This window comes from Vigna angularis, chromosome 7, assembly GCF_016808095.1.
Source record: "Vigna angularis cultivar LongXiaoDou No.4 chromosome 7, ASM1680809v1, whole genome shotgun sequence".
Lineage (NCBI taxonomy): Eukaryota > Viridiplantae > Streptophyta > Magnoliopsida > Fabales > Fabaceae > Vigna > Vigna angularis.
In genome coordinates this window covers 20,534,250-20,556,485 of record NC_068976.1, presented here as the reverse complement: position 1 = coordinate 20,556,485, position 22,236 = coordinate 20,534,250, and the positions used below count along the sequence as shown (strand labels likewise).

At 34.6% G+C, this 22,236-nt stretch overlaps 4 protein-coding genes across 7 annotated transcripts; 2 read left to right on the top strand and 2 right to left on the bottom strand.

Annotated features, from left to right (window-relative positions):
* The first annotated feature begins 815 nt into the window (after positions 1–815).
* LOC108336341 (ubiquinone biosynthesis O-methyltransferase, mitochondrial) lies at positions 816–3,945 on the top strand. Its single transcript, XM_017572760.2, has 9 exons — positions 816–1,121; positions 1,331–1,420; positions 1,880–1,958; positions 2,177–2,254; positions 2,386–2,434; positions 3,090–3,139; positions 3,302–3,451; positions 3,557–3,637; positions 3,730–3,945. The coding sequence occupies exons 1-9, from the start codon at positions 910–912 to the stop codon at positions 3,841–3,843; spliced, it is 903 nt and encodes a 300-aa protein (XP_017428249.1). The 5' UTR covers positions 816–909; the 3' UTR covers positions 3,844–3,945.
* On the bottom strand, positions 3,867–4,808 carry LOC108336342 (uncharacterized protein P8A3.02c). The gene has a single exon (XM_017572761.2). It carries the CDS (start codon positions 4,633–4,635, stop codon positions 3,946–3,948), a length of 690 nt encoding a protein of 229 aa, XP_017428250.1. The 5' UTR covers positions 4,636–4,808; the 3' UTR covers positions 3,867–3,945.
* Positions 4,809–6,918: 2,110 nt separating this feature from the next.
* LOC108338004 (citrate synthase, glyoxysomal) lies at positions 6,919–11,866 on the top strand. 2 transcript variants are annotated; one of them, XM_017574612.2, is made up of 13 exons: positions 6,919–7,358; positions 7,739–7,919; positions 8,058–8,143; positions 8,623–8,727; positions 8,960–9,022; positions 9,197–9,306; positions 9,519–9,638; positions 9,727–9,802; positions 9,931–10,004; positions 10,154–10,274; positions 10,649–10,746; positions 10,855–10,978; positions 11,426–11,866. In XM_017574612.2, exons 1-13 carry the CDS (start codon positions 7,116–7,118, stop codon positions 11,555–11,557), a joined length of 1,533 nt encoding a protein of 510 aa, XP_017430101.1. In that variant the 5' UTR covers positions 6,919–7,115; the 3' UTR covers positions 11,558–11,866. The 2 variants fall into 2 exon arrangements, with proteins under 2 accessions (XP_017430101.1, XP_052735998.1); XM_052880038.1 differs by lacking the exon at positions 8,960–9,022.
* Positions 11,867–12,406: 540 nt separating this feature from the next.
* On the bottom strand, positions 12,407–22,018 carry LOC108338003 (probable LRR receptor-like serine/threonine-protein kinase At1g07650). 3 transcript variants are annotated; one of them, XM_017574610.2, is made up of 24 exons: positions 21,744–22,018; positions 21,207–21,381; positions 19,820–19,891; positions 19,633–19,701; positions 19,455–19,526; positions 19,135–19,206; positions 18,940–19,011; positions 18,567–18,638; positions 18,407–18,478; positions 18,243–18,317; positions 18,089–18,160; positions 17,516–17,587; positions 17,366–17,431; positions 17,178–17,243; positions 17,047–17,085; positions 16,869–16,927; positions 16,047–16,429; positions 15,751–15,946; positions 15,358–15,507; positions 14,888–15,006; positions 14,355–14,565; positions 14,011–14,251; positions 13,458–13,608; positions 12,407–12,888 (listed from the first exon to the last, which is right to left on the bottom strand). In XM_017574610.2, the coding sequence occupies exons 1-24, from the start codon at positions 21,859–21,861 to the stop codon at positions 12,493–12,495; spliced, it is 3,090 nt and encodes a 1,029-aa protein (XP_017430099.1). In that variant the 5' UTR covers positions 21,862–22,018; the 3' UTR covers positions 12,407–12,492. The 3 variants fall into 3 exon arrangements, with proteins under 3 accessions (XP_017430099.1, XP_052735997.1, XP_052735996.1); XM_052880037.1 differs by lacking the exon at positions 21,744–22,018 and having other exon boundaries at positions 21,215–21,350; XM_052880036.1 differs by lacking the exons at positions 18,089–18,160; positions 18,243–18,317.
* Positions 22,019–22,236: the final 218 nt, after the last annotated feature.

Genomic DNA, 22,236 nt, shown 5'->3' with positions numbered 1-22,236 from the left:
CTTGAATAAAGAAAAATTATATTAAAGTTGTTTGAATTTGAAGATAGATTCAAGATAATGGATTTGAGGGAAAAATAATATGAAAATGAAGTTATTTGGATTAATAAAAAATAATAAAAAATGAAAGAATTTGATGTAAAAATTTATGGAAAAAATCAAATTAATAATATGATAGAGTTGATGGATTAAAATAATTAATTAAAAAAATGAAAAATTAGTATTATTTAGGTTTATTATTTGTATTCAAAATTAACTTTATTTAAAAGTAAAAAATTTCTACTTTGGTTGCAAATCTCTTCTATATGAAGAGAAAGTTAAAAAAAAAATATTATTAAAATATATTGTAAGCTGAATACATTTAAATTAATTTAAAAATTAATATTTTTATTATTTTAAAATTAAAAAAAAATCGCTTCCTTTACTTTTCTTTAACTTTTATCTTTTTTAAATTTTAAACTTAAGATTTTCTATCTCTACTATATTTATTGGTCAAAATATCTCTCGAGTGATATTGCTTAATTGCATATTTAACATTTTCTGACGAATATATATACAGTAAGGAACGAGACATGTTTCTAAAATTTTCAAAAAAACAGAAAATGATAATAATTATAATTTTTAGTATAATGCGAAGCTGTTTTAATATTTGAATGTAATAATATTATCATTAAGTTTAACAAAAAAATTAAATGTCGAAAACTAAGTAAAAAACTAAAATAAGAACTACAAAAACACATTATATCACGAGACTAAAAATTTAATTAAGTCAATAATTTAAAAATTAATAAAACAGTAACCCGATTTTCACAATCGGGTCAAAACAGGAGCCCCGACAAGTCCACAGCCGCGGATCTATCCAGCTGAAGGGTTCAGGAAAGAGAGGAAGATTTTGAGCACGGGATCATTGCAATGGCCATGGCTGCTAACCATCTCCGAAACTCGACTCGCAGCTCTCTCCACCGCATTCTCCATCACCGTTTTCAACCTCTCCTCAATGCTGCTAGGTTTTTCTCCGATGCTGCTTCTTCAATGCCTCAACCGCAACCTAATCAGCAATCTCCGCCTCCTTCGTCCTTGAAGGATTATGAACTCGCCAAGTTCGCTGCAATTGCTGATTCCTGGTGAGCTTTCAAACAGAAAGAGAGAATTTGTTCAATGAATTTATGGCTACAGACACAACACGAAACTGAATTGTACAATTTTTTTTTCAAGGGGTGAATTTGTTTAATATATATTGACGTCGCTGCTACCGCGTGCATGATTTTTCTGTGTATGTGTGTTAGTTTGGGAATATGGATGACATGTTTTGCCCTTTCCTTGATGCTTATAGGTGGGATTCTGAAGGTCCCTTTAAGCCATTGCATTTGATGAATCCTACGAGACTTGCTTTTATCCGTTCTGCATTATGTCGTCATTTTAAGTAAGTCTCCTCTTTCTTTTAGTTCTTTTTATGTCCATTTTTTGGGTTTGGGGTGTTTATTGTTGAAGCTACTTTAGTTAACGATCTGTACAATGTTTTAATTGATTCCAAACAACTTTTGTAATCTATTAACTTCATGAATTATTCTTATAGCAGTGTCATTCTTGTAGCTGTTATAACTTATTAATCCAATAGTAGCACTAAGCATTTGCCACACATACATAGTAGAGATTTGGTTTAGTATTCTCCGAATAAAATATGATCTCACGAGGACGTGTAAGAAGATGACTGAAATGAGGTATTGTTAGTAAAAAAGTGTTAACTGAATTGGTTTTTTACACATACCAAAGAGGAAACAACAAGATAAACGAAAGAAAAAAGTTATTACTTAATAGGTTAGTATTCTAATTTTGTCTCTTCGGACTTCTATTCTAATGATAATTAGTTTTCCCTTGTCAGGAAGGACCCTTATAGTGCTAAACCTCTTGAAGGACTTAAAATTGTTGATGTTGGATGTGGAGGTGGAATTCTTTCTGAGGTATATCTATTCTCTTATTTCTTGTGATGTTTGGAAAAAGACCTTTTCCTTTTTTGGTCTCCTGGCCTATGATAAACCAATATTGGTTTAATCAGTTCAGACTTCAGAGATGACTATATATATTTTTTAAGATTGTCAGTTGTTTTTCATTGCAAATTTTATGCTGTTTGTTATGGTTATTTTATGATTTATAGCTTTGTTTCTCTTTTGTTCGTCAGCCACTAGCTCGATTGGGAGCTAATGTGACGGGTGTTGATGCTGTTGAGAAGAATATCAAGATTGCTCAACTTCATGCTGTATGTATATTCTGTAACTGGCCTTTCCTCCAAGTTGATTAGGTTATTGTTCATCGGTGGAAGCAGTTGCTAACTTTACATCTTCAGATTCTTCACTATTAGCTAGACAACTTATTATTTCCTGTAATCAGGGTTTGGATCCAGTAACTTCAACTATTGAATTTTGTTGCACAACGGCCGGTATACATGCAAACCTTGCAGCATTCTTGAATACTTATGTCTTACATCCATGAAGTGCATGCTTCAAGTCTTTTACATCCATGGATTGCAGACCTTTGTTGGATATGATGCATGAGCATAAAAAGCTTAAATATTTGCACTTCCTACTGGCTTTTGTTTTATTGGGCTTCTTCATTGGTTGTCATTCTTGCTGCTTGCAGAAAGTAACCATTATTTATTTAACTTATAGTGCATCTTTGGCTTTAGAAAAATCATTTTTTCCCTTTGGTTTCGTTTCTTCCTTCCCACTAGTATCTTTTATTGAAGAAAGTTTTATATCCATCCCTTGACGTTTCTCATGAAACAAGGTGTCAACTTGGACGTACTAAACCGCTCAAGTGGGAGAACAGGTTTTCAACTAAAAGAGTCGTTACACGTACTTATCACTTCATCCTCTCTACATCACAAGAATTATAGGTCTCAGTGGCGGTGTCCATTCAATTTCTTTGCTTGCAATTAGGTATCATGCTAGTAAAAACTTAAATGGTCTGTGTACGTCAGGGCATGCATTTTGCAAGTGTAGGTTGCATTCTATAATTGTCCTTATGGTTTTTCTTTTTGTGAATTATGCACTGTATTTTACAAATCACCAACAATTTTTAAATTTATCGATCAGAGAAACTAGTTGAAGAAGGAAGAAAATTCGATGCCGTTATGGCCTTGGAGGTACTCTCTCATTTCCCCCTTCCTCTCTGTATGCTTGAATATTGCAGTGCATAAATGTGATCTTGAGCTATAAAAAAACGATGCGTGTATCCTACAGTTGTATAAATCTTTGATAGTATTACTCAGGCGGCGTTGGTTCATTTGGTTCGAATTTTTGTTCAGGTGATTGAGCACGTGGCAAATCCTGCAGAGTTCTGCAAATCTCTTGCAGCACTAACAGTTCCTGACGGCGCCACTGTGATATCGACCATTAATCGTTCTATGCGAGCCTACGCAACTGCCATTGTTGCTGCAGAATACATTCTCCGCTGGGTATTTATCATTCTCAACTTCCTTCCACACGCTTATTCTCTCATACAAAACTCTTTGATGCTTCAATTCAATTGACACACTAACTTCGCGTTCGAAACTCGGCAGCTTCCGAGAGGCACTCATCAATGGTCCAGTTTTCTGACGCCAGAGGAACTCGTCCTCATCCTGCAACGCGCCGGTATCAATGTACGTACACGAAAGGAACTCATAATTCATAAACAATTTCATTTGCCAGGTTTTAGTCATCGCCTACTTCATTTGTTGCATTGGACATACAGGTGGAGGAGATGGCCGGATTTGTGTACAACCCGGTGACAGGACGGTGGTCTTTATCAGACGATATCAGCGTAAATTTCATCGCCTTCGGCACCAAATCAAACAACACCGAATAGCAAGATATATAGATAAAATAGCATTACTATTAGTACTGTTATATTATTATAATTGAAATTGTTTTTGAATGGCGAATAATAATATCCGTGAAATTGGAACAATCAGGGAGTGGAGGGAGAGAGTTTCCTGAGAGTGATAGAGGTGCGTTTGGATTGAGTCAACTGTCGACCCTGCCATATCTGAAACTCCGGTGAGCGATTAATTTCGTGTTTCCAATGGTAGCGTGCTTCTCCGGACATGAGGATCAATGAGCCAGGGGTGAGGAGAACGGGAACGGAGAGGGAGGCGTTGGTGAAGTGCATGACGCAGTCGGACTCGAGGGAGAGGATGGCGATGCCGTCGTCGAAGCGGAGGAGGTCGACGTGGGCGCAGATGCCTTCGCCGGGCTGGTAGACGTTGGCGATCATCTGGTCAAAGAGGGGTTCTCTGTGGAGGATGTGGGGCGGGAAGGGGGGTGGGTTATGGGCCTGGAGGCGGATGGAGCGGCGAATGGAGTGGGCCAGAGGAGGGGCCCAAGAAGGGAGGTGTTGGAGGCCGAAGCGCATGGCCTGGTTGATGGAGGGAGAGGGGAACCAGTTTTGGGATTGGATGGATGCGAGTATACGGGATTGGTGGCGTGGAGAGAGGAAATTGGGACACAGCCATAGACCCTTCACTTCTGAGATTGACTCCCACTCCCACTCACCTTCCCTTTCGCCGTCGCTGTAGCCGTCACTGCCATCAGATTCCTCGGATGAAGACCCGAAGATTTGTTCCAACACCGCCTTCTCCTCCTCCTCCTCTTCCCTCATCTTTCTTTCTTCCACTTCTCTTCTCTTCTCTTCCCAGTTCCTGCAGATTAAGTCTTCTTCCCTTCCTCTTCTTCAATTCATGCATGCTCGATTTTTACCTTCCTTGCTGCTTTATATCAAATGATGGAATCAGCTATAAATTTGATCCTCCATTCTCCTCACTCACCTTTTTTTTTTCTTCGGCGCACACCTTGAAAGTACAACATATTGCTTTGGCGGGCTGGCCCAACACATTATTTTTTGTCTGAACCAAAATATTAGATGAAAATTTCTGCACCCCCATAATTACTAACTACATTTTCATAGTTTTCAAAATAACCATTCTACCTGTCTTCTGGATTATTTTTTTCTAGAACTTTTGCAAGATGATTTTCAGAACAAAATTTTCAGAATATATGAAATAATTTTTTTGGGATAATTTTTCCAGAAGATACTCTTTGGAACAGGATTTTTATAACAAGTTTTTTGAAACAAGTTACTTCTGAACAAGTTTTCCACCAAACCTAATTATTTACTCTCTTTACTTCATCTTTCTCTCACAGAGTGCACTTTAGAATGAAGATGTAATTGTAGGTAAATTGAAGAAGAAGCTTCGTGATAACATTGATTCTAATGGCGGTAACGGCAAGTATTTTAGTCTTTTTATTGATAGTATGGGTGTGGGTAGTAATTATTGGAGTTCTGGAAGTAATTATTGAGGTGGTGTAAGCAAAGCAAAAGCCTAAATTAAATCCTCCCTATCCGACATATACCATTAAGAAAAAAAAGCTTAAAATGCAATTTCCCAAACATTCCCAGTGGGTTCAGACCAGGAGCCCGAAACATGCCTTAATTTCATGCCATAATTGATTTTTGTAACACTAATCAATGATGAATTTATATTTTTTCCTGATTTCCTGAGATTCTATCTTTACCTGTTATAGCCCTTCTATCTTTGTTGTAATAATAAAAAAACCCTCCCAATTTCATATAAAATAATAAATATTTGCAATAAAAGCAAAAAATTATTAATGATGATTATAAAAGTGTTAGTAACAATAAAATAGTATTTAGTAATAATAAAATATTAAATGATAATGATAAATGCAGTAGTAAGCACATTTCTTTTTAATTCAATAAAGTTACTTTTACTTTATTTTTATACTATTTCTCTTTTTTTTCTCAACCAAATCATCTTTATTTTCACTCATTTCTCATTTTTCCCTATATTTCTCTTCAATCAAACCATATTTATTTTTGTTCATTTCTCAGTCATTTATCTCGTTTTTTTTTCATTTCACACATATTTCTCTTTCATTCTTTGCTTTTCCACCATCCTTTTCCCTTTTTTATTTCCTCTTTGTCAAAACATAGTTTTAAACTTAGTTGTAAATCAATACTATTAGTTGAAAGCACAAAAAGCTCATAGTAAAAACATTGTATTTTAAAACTTATTTAACTAAAAGTGATTGTGAAAAATATCATGATAAATCAATTAGTGAGCAGTATGGTTCATCTTAGTTTAGCAAATCTACGTGTGTTGTGTGTTGTGTCAATGCAAATAAGATTTTAGAACTTTCTCCGAAAATGTGAGTCTTTATCAGTTCAATATAATATGTTCAAAAATAAGTTAAGGAAATAATGAGAAAAGGCACAAAAATAAATATATTTTTATTTGTTTGATTGAGAAGGAAGTCAAAATAAAAATGTGATGATATGTTTGAAAGAAAAAAAAAGGAAAATGATATAAAAGCATAAAAATAAAATAGTTTTATTTGTTTGATAGAAAAAGGCGAAAAGAAAAGTGCGTAAATTGACTTTCTTTCTTAAAAAGTTCTTCAATTTCTTTTTTCAACTCAATTTTTGATATGTTATTTTCTTCCTAAATTTTTAGTTATTGTTTCAATTCGATTCAATTGTTGTTGTTTTTTATAAAAAAAATATTAAGTGTTTTTTTCTTAAAACTTATTAATGTGTTTTTTTTTCTCGTCAAATTAATTATAATGTAATTAAGCATGTATCGACGTGACAACAAGAAATACAGAGAGATCTTCTACAATGAAATTAGTAACACAAAGTTTAAATAAACTCAAAAATAATAAATACTAAAACGAATTAGTATATTAAATTTTATCCTTTTGTAGGTTGGACTAATAGTTGAATTAAATTCTATCTTGTTTAATGCACCCAATTAGAGTTGAGATAAGTTCTATATATTTTAAATATGGCGAATTTGACTATATAATTAAATATATAATAAAAAATGCTATTTATCTCATAATTTTATTCCAAAGTTAATTTTAGGATAGAGAAAAACATAACACATTCCTTGAATTTTGTAACAGTTTCCTTACAACCCAAAACTCGTATACGTGATTATCCATTATCAGTTGAGAACGTATACGTCTCTTTTTCGTCTGCATTCATCCATCTCTAAGCACCAAATTTTTCTCTGAATTCCATTTATTCTGTTCTGTTCGGTTATGTTCTGAAGTGAGAAAATGTCAAACAATTCTGATGAAGCAATTGCGGTGCTTGCTCGTGGCCGTTTGGCCATGCTCGCCGCTCACTTCCGCCCCTCTGAACACACTGATCGCGACGTCCTCCACCATCTCCCTCTCTCCGCTCAGTTTCTTCCGTTGAACCTCGCCGGCAATCTGACTGTGGTTGACGACAGAACCGGCAAGAAGTACCAGCTTCAGGTCTCCAAAGAAGGCACTGTCAGAGCTTCTGATCTAAAGAAGGTATTTTTGTTTCCTCCTCATCCATGAAAATTTTCAATTTTGATTTTTTTTCCAATGAATTTCCCATTTTTCAGAATGCCCACTTCTCCATTCATAGGTGGGGTGGTTTGTGAGTATAGTATGATTGTTTGAGATTGTTCTTATCCATCGAGTGAGTTTAGTTTTTATACACTGAGCATAAAAAACTATACGATCAACTGATCAGAAACTATCATTCACGTGACTTTTTAAAGTACGTACTAGAAAAGTCAAATGAACTCACTATACATGATAGGTTGTGATTAAAAGATGGTGAAAGGATCCTTTATATTGTGAGTGTATATGCTATTTACAATTTAGTTAATATTGTGTTGCGGGGTTTTCTGATTTTGGATTTGCAGATATCAACTGGGAAGCTTGACAAGGGACTCAAGCTTTATGATCCGGGCTATTTGAACACAGCTCCCGTTCGATCAGCAATTAGTTATATTGATGGTGACGAGGGGATTCTTAGATATAGAGGTTACCCTATTGAGGAGTTGGCAGTGAAAAGCACTTTCACAGAAGTGTCCTATCTCATAAGTGAGTATTGTATTCTTGTAAGTCTACTGAAGACTATTGAAGCATAAGCATAGCTCTGCTTCTAGTTAAGAATTTGCTTCGATATGTAGCACAAATTCTTCTGAAAATTCTCAACTTGCGTCTTTTGCTGTTTTCAAGTGTATGGAACTTTGCCTTCTGAAAGTCAGTTAGCAGAATGGGAATTTGCCATTTCTCAGCATTCGGCTGTTCCTCAAGGAGTATTGGTGAGCTTTTATACCATATCTAAAACAGTTTGTACTGTAGTTTAATGGCCATTGACAGCTTTTCGATTTCTGAACAGCTTTGACTAATTGTTGTACTGCTTGAAATTTAGTACACCTGTGAATTTTATATTGTTAAAGAAATCTGGCAGCTCTTTAATAGTAGTGTTTTTATGAGACAAACTGGGTGGAATAATTTTTTAAATGGGGTTTTCATTATTATTTTTTTCCCTATTTCTCTTTCTTTTGGTTGAAGTAAAATTATAGCTTGTTTCAAAGTAGAACTAGAGCACTTGTTAATTTCCAGACCGATCTGAGTTCTAAAAGACAGTCTTTTTGAATACCTTATGCAATAGCATACTTCATTCTCTTGAAGTGATTCAGTAAATTAGAGTGATTATATTGCTCTTTCTTTAGATGAAGTACTATGGGATTATTAATCTAACTTAGTGGTTGTATATCATCTTACATTTGTTTTGTAGGATATCATACAATCAATGCCACATGATGCACATCCCATGGGCGTGCTTGTTAATGCCATGAGCGCTCTTTCTGTTTTTCATCCTGATGCAAATCCTGCACTCAGAGTAAGTAGCAGAAACTGTTGTCAAGTTGCTCACTTTTGGACTGTTTCTACATTGAGGCTAGTGTATGGTAATAAAAAGTAACATAACATGGCACTGCCTATAACTTAATTTTGAGGAAAATATATTTTTTCTATTTCATGGGTTGAACTTTGCATTCTTTCTAATGAACTCCTACATTTTGCACAAAATTTTCACTTTCTAAATTTAATTTTTTTAATATTAATTAACACAGGGTCTCGATATTTACGATTCAAAGCAAATAAGAGACAAACAAATAACACGGGTTATTGGAAAGGTGTGCTCATTCAGTTCTTTCTTCTCCTTTCACTGCTCTATCTCTGAAACATGCAAGTTATTTACATATTTCAATAATTCTTACTCAGACGTTACTGATAATATCTGGTTCAATTTAATCTCCCACTGCTTTATTGCAATATCTTATTATCATGGCCTGTTTTATGTAATGCAGATAACAACAATTGCTGCTGCAGTTTATCTTAGAATGGCAGGAAGGCCACCTGTGCTTCCATCCAACACCCTTCCTTACACAGAGAACTTCCTATACATGCTAGATTCCTTGTATGCATGCTATTTTTGTGTTTGATCAATAATTTGGAATAAGCTAAAGTTTATTTTTTTTCATATTTTTTTTTATTTTAGCTTAATAGTGGTTTAATTTTTGTGGTCATTTATAACAAATCAATTGCATTTAGAAAGAGATATAATTCATGCTTAGAGTATAGCATGGAAGCCGCATACCAGTTGTTCATTTAGTGTTTGCATTCTTTCAGTGGTAATCGGTCATATAAACCCAATCCTCGGCTCACTCGTGCCCTAGACATTATCTTCATCCTGCATGCTGAACATGAAATGAATTGTTCTACATCTGCTGTCCGACACCTTGCATCAAGGTAGAAATCTTACTGCAATACTACATAAGCAATAAATAGCAAATTTAAAAGTCTCATATTACTTAATTATGTCATTTTGGTATTTCAGTGGTGTTGATGTATACACTGCTATTGCTGGGGCTGTTGGAGCTCTATATGGACCACTTCATGGTGGAGCTAATGAGGTAATTATAAGTAGTTAAGGAAGCTGTCGTGATCTTTTACGCATTGCTTGGTTGAATGTAGCGTGTATATCCAGACAAAAACTGTTCTTTAATATTGGAACATGCCAATGTGATCTTTAATTCTGCAGGCTGTCCTTAAAATGCTGAGTGAAATTGGAACTGTTCAGAACATTCCAGAGTTCATTGAAGGTGTCAAAACCAGGTGGCTGTTACTATATTACTTTCTTCTGTTATCTACTTATTTTTCTTAGTTTGTTTCTCATACCTAGCTTGATAACTTCTCTTCTGGTCTGCTGCTCTTTGCTGCAAGTGGAGAACACGTTAGTTTTATTTGATATTTTTTTCCTTCAGGAAACAAAAGCTCTCCGGTTTTGGACACCGAGTGTACAAAAACTATGATCCCAGAGCAAAAGTCTTGAGAAAACTGGCAGAGGAAGTGTTTTCCATTGTTGGCCGGGATCCTCTTATTGAGGTGTTTATACATTTCACAGTTCGTCTGCCTGTTGTCTGTTATGTATTCCTTGAACATGGTTGCTGGTCATGGCAGGGCTGTGGCAGTGAATACAGTGGCAATATCACCTTTAGAAAATTTCTTCCCATTTTTTGCTAAATCTATAAAATAGTGGATCAAGTTATGTGAGGATTTTAAGTCATTAAAAGCCTATAGCAACATTTTTCATTTTCAGACTTGAACTATTTCTAATTTACCAGGGTTTCTGGCACTGTTATTATTATTATTTTTCCTCTGCCAGAAAAGTATCTGTGCAATATAATGTAAACTTAGTTCAGTACATTATGTTGGACTTTAAAGTTCTAACTTCCGTATGCGAATATTTGATCGATCAGGTGGCAGTTGCCCTGGAGAAGGTTGCACTATCTGATGAATATTTCATAAAGAGGAAGCTATATCCAAATGTTGATTTCTACTCTGGATTAATTTATAGGTAATAAGTTCTTACACCCAGTTATACAACCTATGGAGGATAAAATATGATACTCCCCCCAGAATACCATATAAGGCTTGAACTAATAGTTATATTATATGCAATCAGGGCCATGGGGTTTCCACCAGAGTACTTCACTGTTTTATTTGCCATCCCTCGAATGGCTGGGTACTTGTCTCATTGGAGAGAGTCCTTGGATGATCCTGATACAAAGATTATGAGACCTCAGCAGGTTTCTTCCTTTCTTTAAATAATTTTTTCTGGTTATAATTTCCTGCACATTAAAAATATGTCATGGTTATTTTTCGCTGTATTTGCCAATGTGGTGTACCATTTGTTCTACTGGAAAATGCTTTTCTAGTTGTATCATGACAGCATTATATATTTCTTAACACTGATACTTCCCAAACAGCTCATCATGTTTTGCAGCATTTTGATTTTGATTAGTCCTAGGTGAACATTGCTACACTACATTGAGAGAACTTGGTGTAAAACTCTGATAACAATTGAGAAGAAGCTTGATAGAACAACTCCAGAAAAAGTTAGCCATTATTAATCCTAAACTAGAACCTCATATGTAGGACTTAAGTCCCATATCTTGCAATTGGATCTTAACATATGATTACTTTTCTTATTGCAATCTCATTCCTAATTTCATCATATATATGTTATACTTAAGGTTTACGTTGGAGAATGGTTGCGAAATTATATGCCAATCAATACAAGGACTCCATCAAGTAATGCTGACAAACTTGGTCAGGTGACCATATCAAATGCCTCAAAGCGGCGGCTTGCTGGATCCGGGGTATAGCCTAGAGTCAGAATTTAGTTTAATGAGTGGCATTACCAAAAGGTGATATCTAATTCTCACCAATGCAAAGGAAGAAATAATTCTTGTTGATGGCTTTTGTAACCCAAAGTTAATTTAGCTATAATCAGGATGACAAGTCCCTGCATAAGTGTAATGCTACTGGTTTCACATCCATCACCCACTAGAAGAATGATGCTGCTCTGATTTGTTGAGCCTTTACGTGGATGTCACGTTTCAGTACTAATACTTTTAAATTATTTTGTTAAATTGTTTCAAGGGAATAATAAATAGATAAGCATAGTTTACCTATCTCGTGGAAGCATTAACATGTATAATTGATTGGAAAAATGTGTGTTAAAGAAGTAAACAGAGTTGGGTGCAATAGATAAATAAAAAATGTTGAAATTTTATCAGCATTTTTCTTTTCTTCTTATATTTCATTTGGACTATGGTGGCTAATGCTAGTGCAGCTCGGATAATCTATTTTTTAACTATTTTATTCAAAACATTTTAAACAATAGGTCAAAAGAAATGATAGTACTCTTTAACATGCTTTCTTGACACTTTTTATTATTAACTAAAATTTATTAGAAAACATGAAATTATACCTATAAAGACATTTAAGCAATATGATTTGCAGTTTTAAAGACATTTAAGCAATAGATGGTGTATTAAAAAAGAGTTTGTTAGAAACTTTTATCCTATAAATCTTCATATGTCAATAAAAATTATACCTAACCCTAAATTAAGGCAGTCCAAATTCGATTAACAGTGACGGGAATAGGTACATAACCATAGCTTCAAATTATAGCACTCCAAATTTCTTGGATACAGGCCACATGATGAAACTTTTTACATAGTTATTAACTTTTTTTTTTTATCTTTTCTTGTATTGAATACACCACGTTCTGTATAAAATACGTGGCGCTTGGAAACTAGTTTGACTTGTCTGATCCATCTGAATTAACTGTTGTTACAAGACGATAGCTCTTTTCTGTTTCAACATGAGAGCCAGAGGAATCAGTATATACACTAGGTATTGACATGCTATGTGTTCTACTAGGATTCTGCCAGAAGTGATTTCTTATACTCTTATATTTGGAACTGGAACTAACAGCTGAATATCCCGGATCAGAAAGTAGATCCTGAATATCAGTCCAACCTTCAAGCATGCTCACAGCTTGGGACATTGTTGGCCTAAGTGTAGGAGATGCATTGGTACATAAGAGGGCCACATTTAGCACCACCATGGCCTCCTCGGTTGAATATTCTGAACCCAAATCTGGGTCAACCAGCTCCAGAAGACTCCCTCTCTCTTGCAAAACATAGGCCTGAATGAAACTCAAAGTTCAGATCAGGGTTACTCAAATTTATGATAAATTTATAGTGAAGCTATGATGTGGACAGGAAACACAAACCGGCACAAAAATGTGGAGTGGAAAAATACAGTTTGATTATCTAAAAGACTATAGATAACATTTTAGCAAAGTTCTCTATAAAGGAATGATTGTATATATATATATATATATATATATATATATATATATATGTGTGTGTGTGTGTGTGTGTGTGTACTAGTAAGAACCATGATGCGTAGGTCAAAGATAACATGGTATCTTTAGTTCGTATAAGCTCTTATATTATGCAGTTTGATTATTAAACGCCTATATATAACATTGTTGCAAAGTTCTCAATAATGAAATGGAAATATATATATATATATGTGTGTGTGCACGCACGTATAAAAGGGGTGCATATATCTATATGCGTGTGCATGCATATGCGTTTTGCATCTGCATGTGCATGGAGTGGGGTGTGTGTAAAAGGAAATTGTCTCAATGAAATAGTTCTCCAACTTTCTTATTGTGAAGTTGTGATTGTTAAGAGACATTCTAATTACCCAATCAAGAAGATAAACAAAATCCTCGGTTGGCCTGAAATTTGTATTGCTCTTTCCGCTGACAGTTTCCAGTGCAACCACCCCAAAGCTATAAACATCTGCTTTGTCAGTTAGATAGCCACGCATTGCATACTCAGGAGCCATGTAACCACTGCAAAATGAAAAAGACCATAACAATGGAAATTAGGATTATTGTGATAAAGGATTTATATCATAGAGACCGCACTTTATCCTCTACACTGATTTCTCATTTAGGGCATACAGAAACGTTTCAGATAATATATATGATACATATAAACTATTTAATGGCTTTCATTGCTTAATGTTCTATGAAATTTGTTCGTTTTTCTAATCTAATCATAACATCAGCACATGATGGAGTATTTATGTTTTCCTCCTACTTCCAAGTCAAAAAGACTTTTTGCATTGAAGGGTGTGCTAAGTGATAAAGATCCTTCGTAATACAGACTTTATTCAATTTTTTTTTAGGCAAGTCGCAATGCTGTATTATGACATTAAAAACAAAAGAAACAGTGGTAAATTATGGACTTACATTGTTCCTGCTACTCGAGTGCTAATATGGGTTTTGTCATCTTCAATAAGTTTTGCCAAGCCAAAATCTGAAACTTTGGCATTAAAATCCTTGTCGAGCAACACATTACTTGCCTTTATATCCCTATGTATGATTTTTATTCTGGACTCTTCATGAAGGTAAGCCAAAGCTTTAGCTATACCAAGACAAATTTTCTTCCTTGTTGGCCAGTCTAGTTTTATTCTGCTCTCTGGATTCCTCCCTGCATGCAAGCGATTAGCAGAAGAACAATCAATTAGTGGCGCATGTCAAATGTTTGATTCAAACGGCAAGTATGGATAAACCTGATTCATCATGAAGCTTACCAAAAAGAATCCGAGATAGACAATTATTTTCCATGTACTCATATATCAGTATTAGCTGGTTCCCCTCCACACAACATCCATAAAGCTTAACAAGATTGGGATGTTGGAGTCCAGATATCAATCCCATCTCATTCACAAACTCACGGTTTCCTTGTTTGGATTTTGAAGACAGCTGCTTTACTGCTATTATTGTACCATCTGACAGTAGGCCCTGCATCATGAAGAAGGTCTTCCATTACAGTTACAATTACACAGATACAAATATCAAACTGCTGATTGGTTAAAAAATCTCCATAACACTTAAACCAGCATGTACATGAACAATTTTTCCTTTACCAACCCACCATGGTTATCTGCTTGATAATGAATAAATCCACCACAGAAATCATGACTGAATTATAAGCATTAAAGTCGAATTGAATGGAGACATGGAAAGGATGAAGTGTGTCTTGCATTTCAAATCAAGTAACAAATAAATTAACCGCAAGGTGGAATAGTTAACCGATAATATAAACTTGAGGAAGACCTAACACCTTGTAAACACAACCAAAGCCACCTTCGCCAATTTTGTTTGTTGCATCAAAGTTTTTGGTTGCTGCTTTGATTTGTCTTAGTGTAAATAATCCCGTCTGCAGATCGATACCCCTAAGCTCTGGCAAAAAATATATATTAGAAATTTGGATTCAACTAGGAAATTTGTGACCTTCTCCACAATATCTGCCACCAAAGTTCTTTATATTTCTATTTAGCATATAAATATATAAAGTGTGTAAATATACTCTTAAAGCCTTGACTTTAGTGAAAATTGAAAAATATCATCAATAACAAATCTGATATAGAAGTAAATTATTGTGCTTCAGTTTTATGTTATTTGAATAAAATTTGTACATATATTTACTTAATACAAATTGATGAAGGAGCTCAGGCAAATAGAAACGATGTTTATGTCGGAAAAAATGGAAGTATTTATTATAAAGAATTGGAAGAACTACGTTGCACATACCTTTATACACTGGATCTTTGCCTCCTAACCATCCCATCCACCTCATAAAAACCAGCCCCAGAAGTAGAAGAACTAAAACACCAGCAACTATGCCAATTGCCAGTATGACATTAGTTCTGTTGTCATCCTTCCTTGATGGAGGTTTAAAATCTGTACAAGGCAGAAGTATTTATTTTTAGCCTTTTCAGAAATGAGGGCAAAACTGATAGAACTGGTTCTGATAAAAGGAAAGAAGGATGAATTTTACTTTATAACAGAACTCTGGTGGAGGTTCATAGATAAAAGGTTATTTTTTCCTACAGTCTTTAAACGCATAATGCCATATTATGGTTTCAGCTTCAGTCTTATAAGGTCAGATAAAGCAGTAGCACTAAGATGCAGGATGTGACTTACTAGGGCTTACTGAAATAGCAGAAACTAGGGGTCCATAAACTCCTCTTGTGGGAATGCCAGTGGTTCCTTTTCCAGCCCAGTAGAAGTGAATCTTCAAAGTATGTTGGGTGACAGTAGCATTGAATGTCTTCACAATTGGCTTGCCAGTACCACCAGCTTCTCTTTGGATATCAAAGTCTTTCAGCACTAAATTCCCCTTCATTTAAGGACATAATAATATATTCCGTCTACATCAATGCACAACTCTGCGAATCAACAATCTAACATCATGTGAAAAGCATGCAAGTAATTGTTACCTGGATATAGACGTCAAATACCCTCTTTCCAAGACTATTAAGTGATCTATCATTGATGAAAATAATCTCTGCAAAGTGAAGCTTGATTGTGTAATTTCCATTTATTAGGCAAAGGCCATAGTATGTGAGAGCAAGGGGAGAAACACGAGCTGTTGTGTATAGTTGTGAGCTGAGTGCAGAGACATTATTAAGTCTAGAAGTATTGGCCACAATGTATGGATCAGAGTCAATATCATTGTCCATGAAGTTTCCAGTGCTGCTCAGAGCCCAAACCTGGCCAGTATATAACATTGCAGCACCTTTTCGTTCAACGTCAGCTTCATAAATATGACCACTGATATTTGCTTCCTTACCACCACAATTAATGTTCAAGGCGTACTGATCTATTGAAAAAATAATGACAAAAAGGGTTGGAAAAAAAGAATGCTTAATGCACAATCTTTCAAATTGTAATGGTCTAGTTGCAAAGAAAGACAGTACAATATAGGAAGGTAAAATTTTCCTAGAGCAGAACATAGTTATTATTTAAAATTTTCAGTTTTTAGTTTAATTACATGAATTATTTAAGCCATTAGAATCATCGAATGGTTGTAACAGAAAAGAATACTGTAATATCTTCCATTTTTAAGTTTCTTAGAATTAGTCAACCTGTTTTATTTCAAATAATTGGAAGAGGAGATTAGTCTTAACCCTTGGAAAAAAAACAGATATATTGTTGAGTTGAGAACTTTTTCAACAACTTATTTCACTAAATTTATGGTAACAAAATTTTACTCACTCCATGGTAATTTAAAACTTGTAGTATGGTGGTCGTACACTTACATTGGCTAACTGAAGCAGGGCATGGGAAGTTCCTTTTTAAGCATGAATGAATCTTATTTCTGTAACAAAGAGAAATTTGAGGTTATATACTAGGACTACTACCAAAGTCCAAAGTTTACAGAAAAACCCTCAGAAAGGAAAAGGTAAAAAGACTGCATTTCCAAGCACAACAGCTTACTGTGTATCTACAGATGAAGAGTAGCTTTCAGCAAGGTTTCTGGAAAAATAACAAAATTAATGTTGCAGTTATAACTGATAACTAATATTCGATGAGGAACAACTTTAACCTAAAGCTTAAATTAAATTTACATGCTCCCTCGTTGACATTCAGTTGGACTTGAGCTATCCCAGGAGAAATTATTGTTAGAGACATCACTGTGTACCAAAATATATAAATAAATAAAAGATGTTAATCTCATTTGCAACAGGACTGTTTATTTCTTTTCAGTTGAGTGTGACTGAAAATTGGAACATAACAAGTCAAGAACTTAACGTACATATTTTTGTTATTTCCAAGGACCCATGCAGGTATAGTCCCGGATAACTTGTTCCCAGTAAGATACCTGCATTATTTAACACAGATTTTGTTTGTCAGAATTAAAAGTGAGATGTACCAATAACAAATTTCATTCAATCCATCCACTTACATGAAGTCTACTTTGTCAAGTTCGGCAAAAGATTCAGGTATCTCTCCACTCAAGTTATTGTAACTCAAATCTCTACATCAACCAAGATAAATAAATGAAATTGTTTCAAAGATCAAGGCCCGTGAGATGCTCCTTGGTGGAAATGAAACTGAACAAGTTAAAATGAACTTTTTTTTTTCAGAAGAAGAAAAGAGAGGTACTAAATTAAAGAGAAGGTCACAATCTCTCATCACTCCTATCACAGTCATTTTTCTGTCTCCTTGTCTTGACTTTTTAGTTTACTGTTTTCTTGCATTACAGGCTTTTTTCTCTCTCTGAATGAAATTTAGTGCTAATTAGTTATTTCCCTAGTGAAGGACTATAAACAAAATATAAGCACAATTGACTCACAAAAACTTGTACATATACAAAACTATATTTCAAATATTGTAGTGAACGCAGTGTCAATATTACATGAAAAGATGACCAAGACAACATTAAACCGATTCAGAGATATTCTCAAATGGAACAAGATCCTTGAAGTAATATATCATGGAGTCAAAACTACTGTAAGTTACCAGTTGAATAACTTACAAGCTTTTCAGTTTTTCCATTCTCCCAATATATTTTGGGATTTCTCCTTTAATCCTGCAATTTCTTAATACCCTGTATTCCGGTGTCCAAGTAAACTTTAGTTCATTTTGCAAAAACTTCAGAGAGAAAGAAGCATTTAAGTGATTGAACTTACAATGTCTTCATGGATTTCAAGTTATTTAGTGGTGGGAAAGCTGAGGTTTTATCACCTTTTAGGTCAGTTATCCTCCTAAGTACCAAAGAATTAACAATACAATCACTTGACATATTGACCTTCTATCATCAAAACATAAACCAAATAAAGAATTGCATGCATACAAATCACTTAGTCTTGTCAAGGCAGAAATGCTAGAAGGTATTGGCCCCTCAAGAGAACAACCGTGCATATGCCTGTAATACCGAAAGAAAAATGTTGGCATGATAAATTTTAGTATATACAAATAAATACAACAAGAAAGATATAAGGTTGGAGACTTACAGCTTTTCTATCACTGTCCAGTTACTAATGAAATCAGGTATCTTCCCAAAGAAATTATTGTCGCTTAACCTCCTAAAATTTGTTTGCAAAAGGTTAATAATTATGCAAAGAAATGTCAAAGTTCAATTGTAACTACAATAAAAGAACATAATAAAGCTACACATTCTTGAGCTTTTGTAGCTCCTTATAGGAATTATTTCAGAACCCTGTAGTGACTTTCCTTTACCACCCCCCATATTAAAACCATCAAAGTGGTTCATCTTTGTGCATCTTTTACTCAGAGATTGTAACCACATGCCGGATGTTAAAAGTTTATTTATACAATTATTCATTTCTTGCAGATAGTAGATAACTAGGACTGATAACAACTTACAAATCAATCAACTTGGTCAACTTGGAAAGCGAGGGTGGCAATGCTCCTGTGAATCCATTGGATGATAGAACTCTAAACAAACATGTTAAGTAACTCGTGTAAAGACACTAAAGACTAATATGTTTGGGGGAAATAGAAACAGGTATTGAGATTTAAAATTTCCAATAAGCACACCAAGAAGTTCATAAGAATTACAGTTTTTCTAAATCGACCAACTTCTCAATCTCCGTTGGAATGTGACCCCAAAATAGGTTTCCTTCAATACTCCTGTAACATTCATACAACTATTTAAATTATGCAAAACTGCAGAAAAAAAATTGGAAATTACACTAAACCAGCAATCCTGAATCACCTATACCAAACTGTCTTTACCAAAAAACAAATATGTCGGCAAGAGGTAAAAACTACCTTAGATGTGCCAAAAAAAAAATCTCATTTTCTTTAAAAATCATCACTAAGCTGAGTGACCGAGCCAACAAAATTCATTTGAAAATAAAGAAATGAGTTCAACATACAAGTTTCTGAGGGTTGTGATATTGGTGAGAACTTTGGGGAATGGCCCTGATAATTTGTTTCCCATGAAAGAGCTGCATATTCAATTAACAACAAGAACCTTTAGTGTGGCTACTTAAAAAGAAGAAATTGAAGAGACAATGCAGAGAAATCAAAGTGTGCCTAGCAGAAAGCTCTTACATCTCAACCAAGCCCATGGTACTCCACTGTTGAGGTATAGAACCAGTGATGATGTTACGACTGAGGTCTCTATTTAAAAGAAAGTTAGTGAACTTCACCATTCCTTAAGGATACATAAATGGATGATATTGGAACATCATGCAGAGAAAAGAGTCATGGCTTCAAAACTGAGGTTTGGTTATCTTACAATATTGTGAGATACTGAAGCTTGGAAAACATTGGTGAGAGAGTACCAGACAGATTCTGACCCTTCAAGAATCTGTTTGTTTAGAACATGAAATTAAAAGCAGAAACTTAGAATTTATACTGTGGTTAAGTATTAACATGACCATTGTAAGAAATCCAAACAATAAATAATTACAGTACATGAAAGTATAAAGGCATCTTGTGAATCCTTAATGATATACTCTATTTTTTTGTCTGCTGTGTATTTAACAAAAACTATAAACTCAATTACCTGTTTTGTTGAAAACCAAACGCGTTTTTCTACTTTTTCTTATTTCTTGAACTTGTTAACTTTCCCCTAAAAACATATTCTGTTAAGTACCAAAAGTAAAGTATATTTCTTGTCTTTGAACAGTTTTGTGACACTAGTAATGATTAGTACCGCTACAGTAAAGCTTTACCCGTTCTCTGAATATTTTAAAGAATCATCAAAATACTTTTTTACCAGACACAGTTTCTTGTAACAAATAAACAAACAGATTGAAGCAAAAACATGAACGTATATATAGCCTCAAAGATGAAAATTTAGAATTTACAGTATAGTGACAAGAAAAAATAATAAAAATTTGTTGCTACCCACCCAAAAAAAGACAATAATAATAAAGACAGAGACAGCACATCCTTTTCTTTTTGTTTTCAAAGTCAAAGATTTGCAACTTGCATCGTTGTGCTGTCGAGACCCTAGTTTTTTCAAACATGAGTTTTTGTGTATTAATGAGTTGGTTAGTCGAGCATGAAAAAAAGATTAAATTATACATGGTAGCGTATAGAATTTTTGTCATTTACTTATTTTTAAAAAAACTTTCTCAATTATTTTAAAAGTAATGTCCAATCCAAGAACCATTTTGCTCTTCTCATGAAGACGAACGCGTTATTTTGACGAACCACAACCACGAATGTGCATGACTAAGATTCACCATAGTTTAGCAAAAGCAGAATATGCATACGAAACATTGGAACTATTCATGATAAAGAGAAAAGTATAGTAGGAAAACACCCATTACCCTGTTCTTCTCTTCTTTAATTTAAATAGGTTCTCGAATCCAGCAAAGAAAACAGCATTTTTTCACAAATGAACAACTTTTTTCTTTAAAAGATAATCAGTAACTACACGTGAAGGTTTGGTGGTAACTTTAGGAGCTGTCTGTAGTAAGAACAAACATATTTGAAGCAATATGAGAAGTAGAAGAAAGTTATGTTCATCGTCCCCCGAGTGTACACGTGATTCCATGTGATTATCTTCCATAATTTAAGCTCTTGAAAACACAAAGAATCTATTGGGACTGGAACAAAAATTGATTGAAACAATAGAGAGAGAGAGAGAGAGAGAGAGAGAGAGAGAGATTTACATGCTTACAACATGGCAAGAAGTGTTGTTATTGAAGGAACAATCACACATCACAGTGCTCTGAAAGCCTTTCCTATCATCAGAAACATTCCAACTCCCTTTTCCACTGCAAGGATCCACTCCAAAGTCCCAATCTTTCTTCCCAATCTTGCTCCCTATCTCCTTCAGTGCCTTCACTGCACACAATTCAAACAATCAACTTCACCAATCAGAAAAAAAAAAAAAACAAGCAAAGAACATGCTAATGAATCTTAAGGTCCCACATATGTGCTCATGCTTATCAAGCTTGTGCTATGATGAAACAAAACAGCCAATCCATGTTTTTTTTCTTTCATGTGCATAGATCCAAACAAAAGAACTGAGTGAGGCAAGACAACTTTTGTCTATGCCTCATTTGGAAACTCTGTTCCAAAAAACATGGAAAATCAGTAGCAAGGATTATTGTAAACAAATGTTCTAAAGCAAGAAAGCACTGATCTGAAACTGAAACAAAGACAAAAAGTGTGTGAGCAGCAATGAGTAGAGGAATGAGTTTTACTCTCTTGATTGTTGAGCTTGGGAGTGGCAGCAGAAGCCCAGTGTGAGAGGAAAATCAATGAAGTTGAAGCAAGGAAGAGTAAACAGAAGACCCTGGAATATCCCAAATTGGGCTCCATGAATGTGCTTTCACCTTTTGGAGAGTGATAGCGTGTGAGTCAGAGACTATAGTATGAGATGAGGATAGAGGGTGGATTGCATCAATGGTGATGTTGTTGCTAGCTACCGTAATCTGTTTGGGAGCATGTGACAAAAAAAATTCTTTTGCCAAACCCAATGAGTATATTTATACAGTGATTTGCTAAGTTATTCTGAGTGTGTGTGAACACGTTACAAAATGCCAACTTGGTGTGAAACAGGTGAGAAAAGACCCAAACTTTAATCTAGCTTTGATTTCACTTATATTTAAAAAGACCACCTTAGAACTAGTTTGAGTGGATAAATTAAACAATTTAATGATTATGTAATAACATTTTCGCTTTGTTAACTAATTT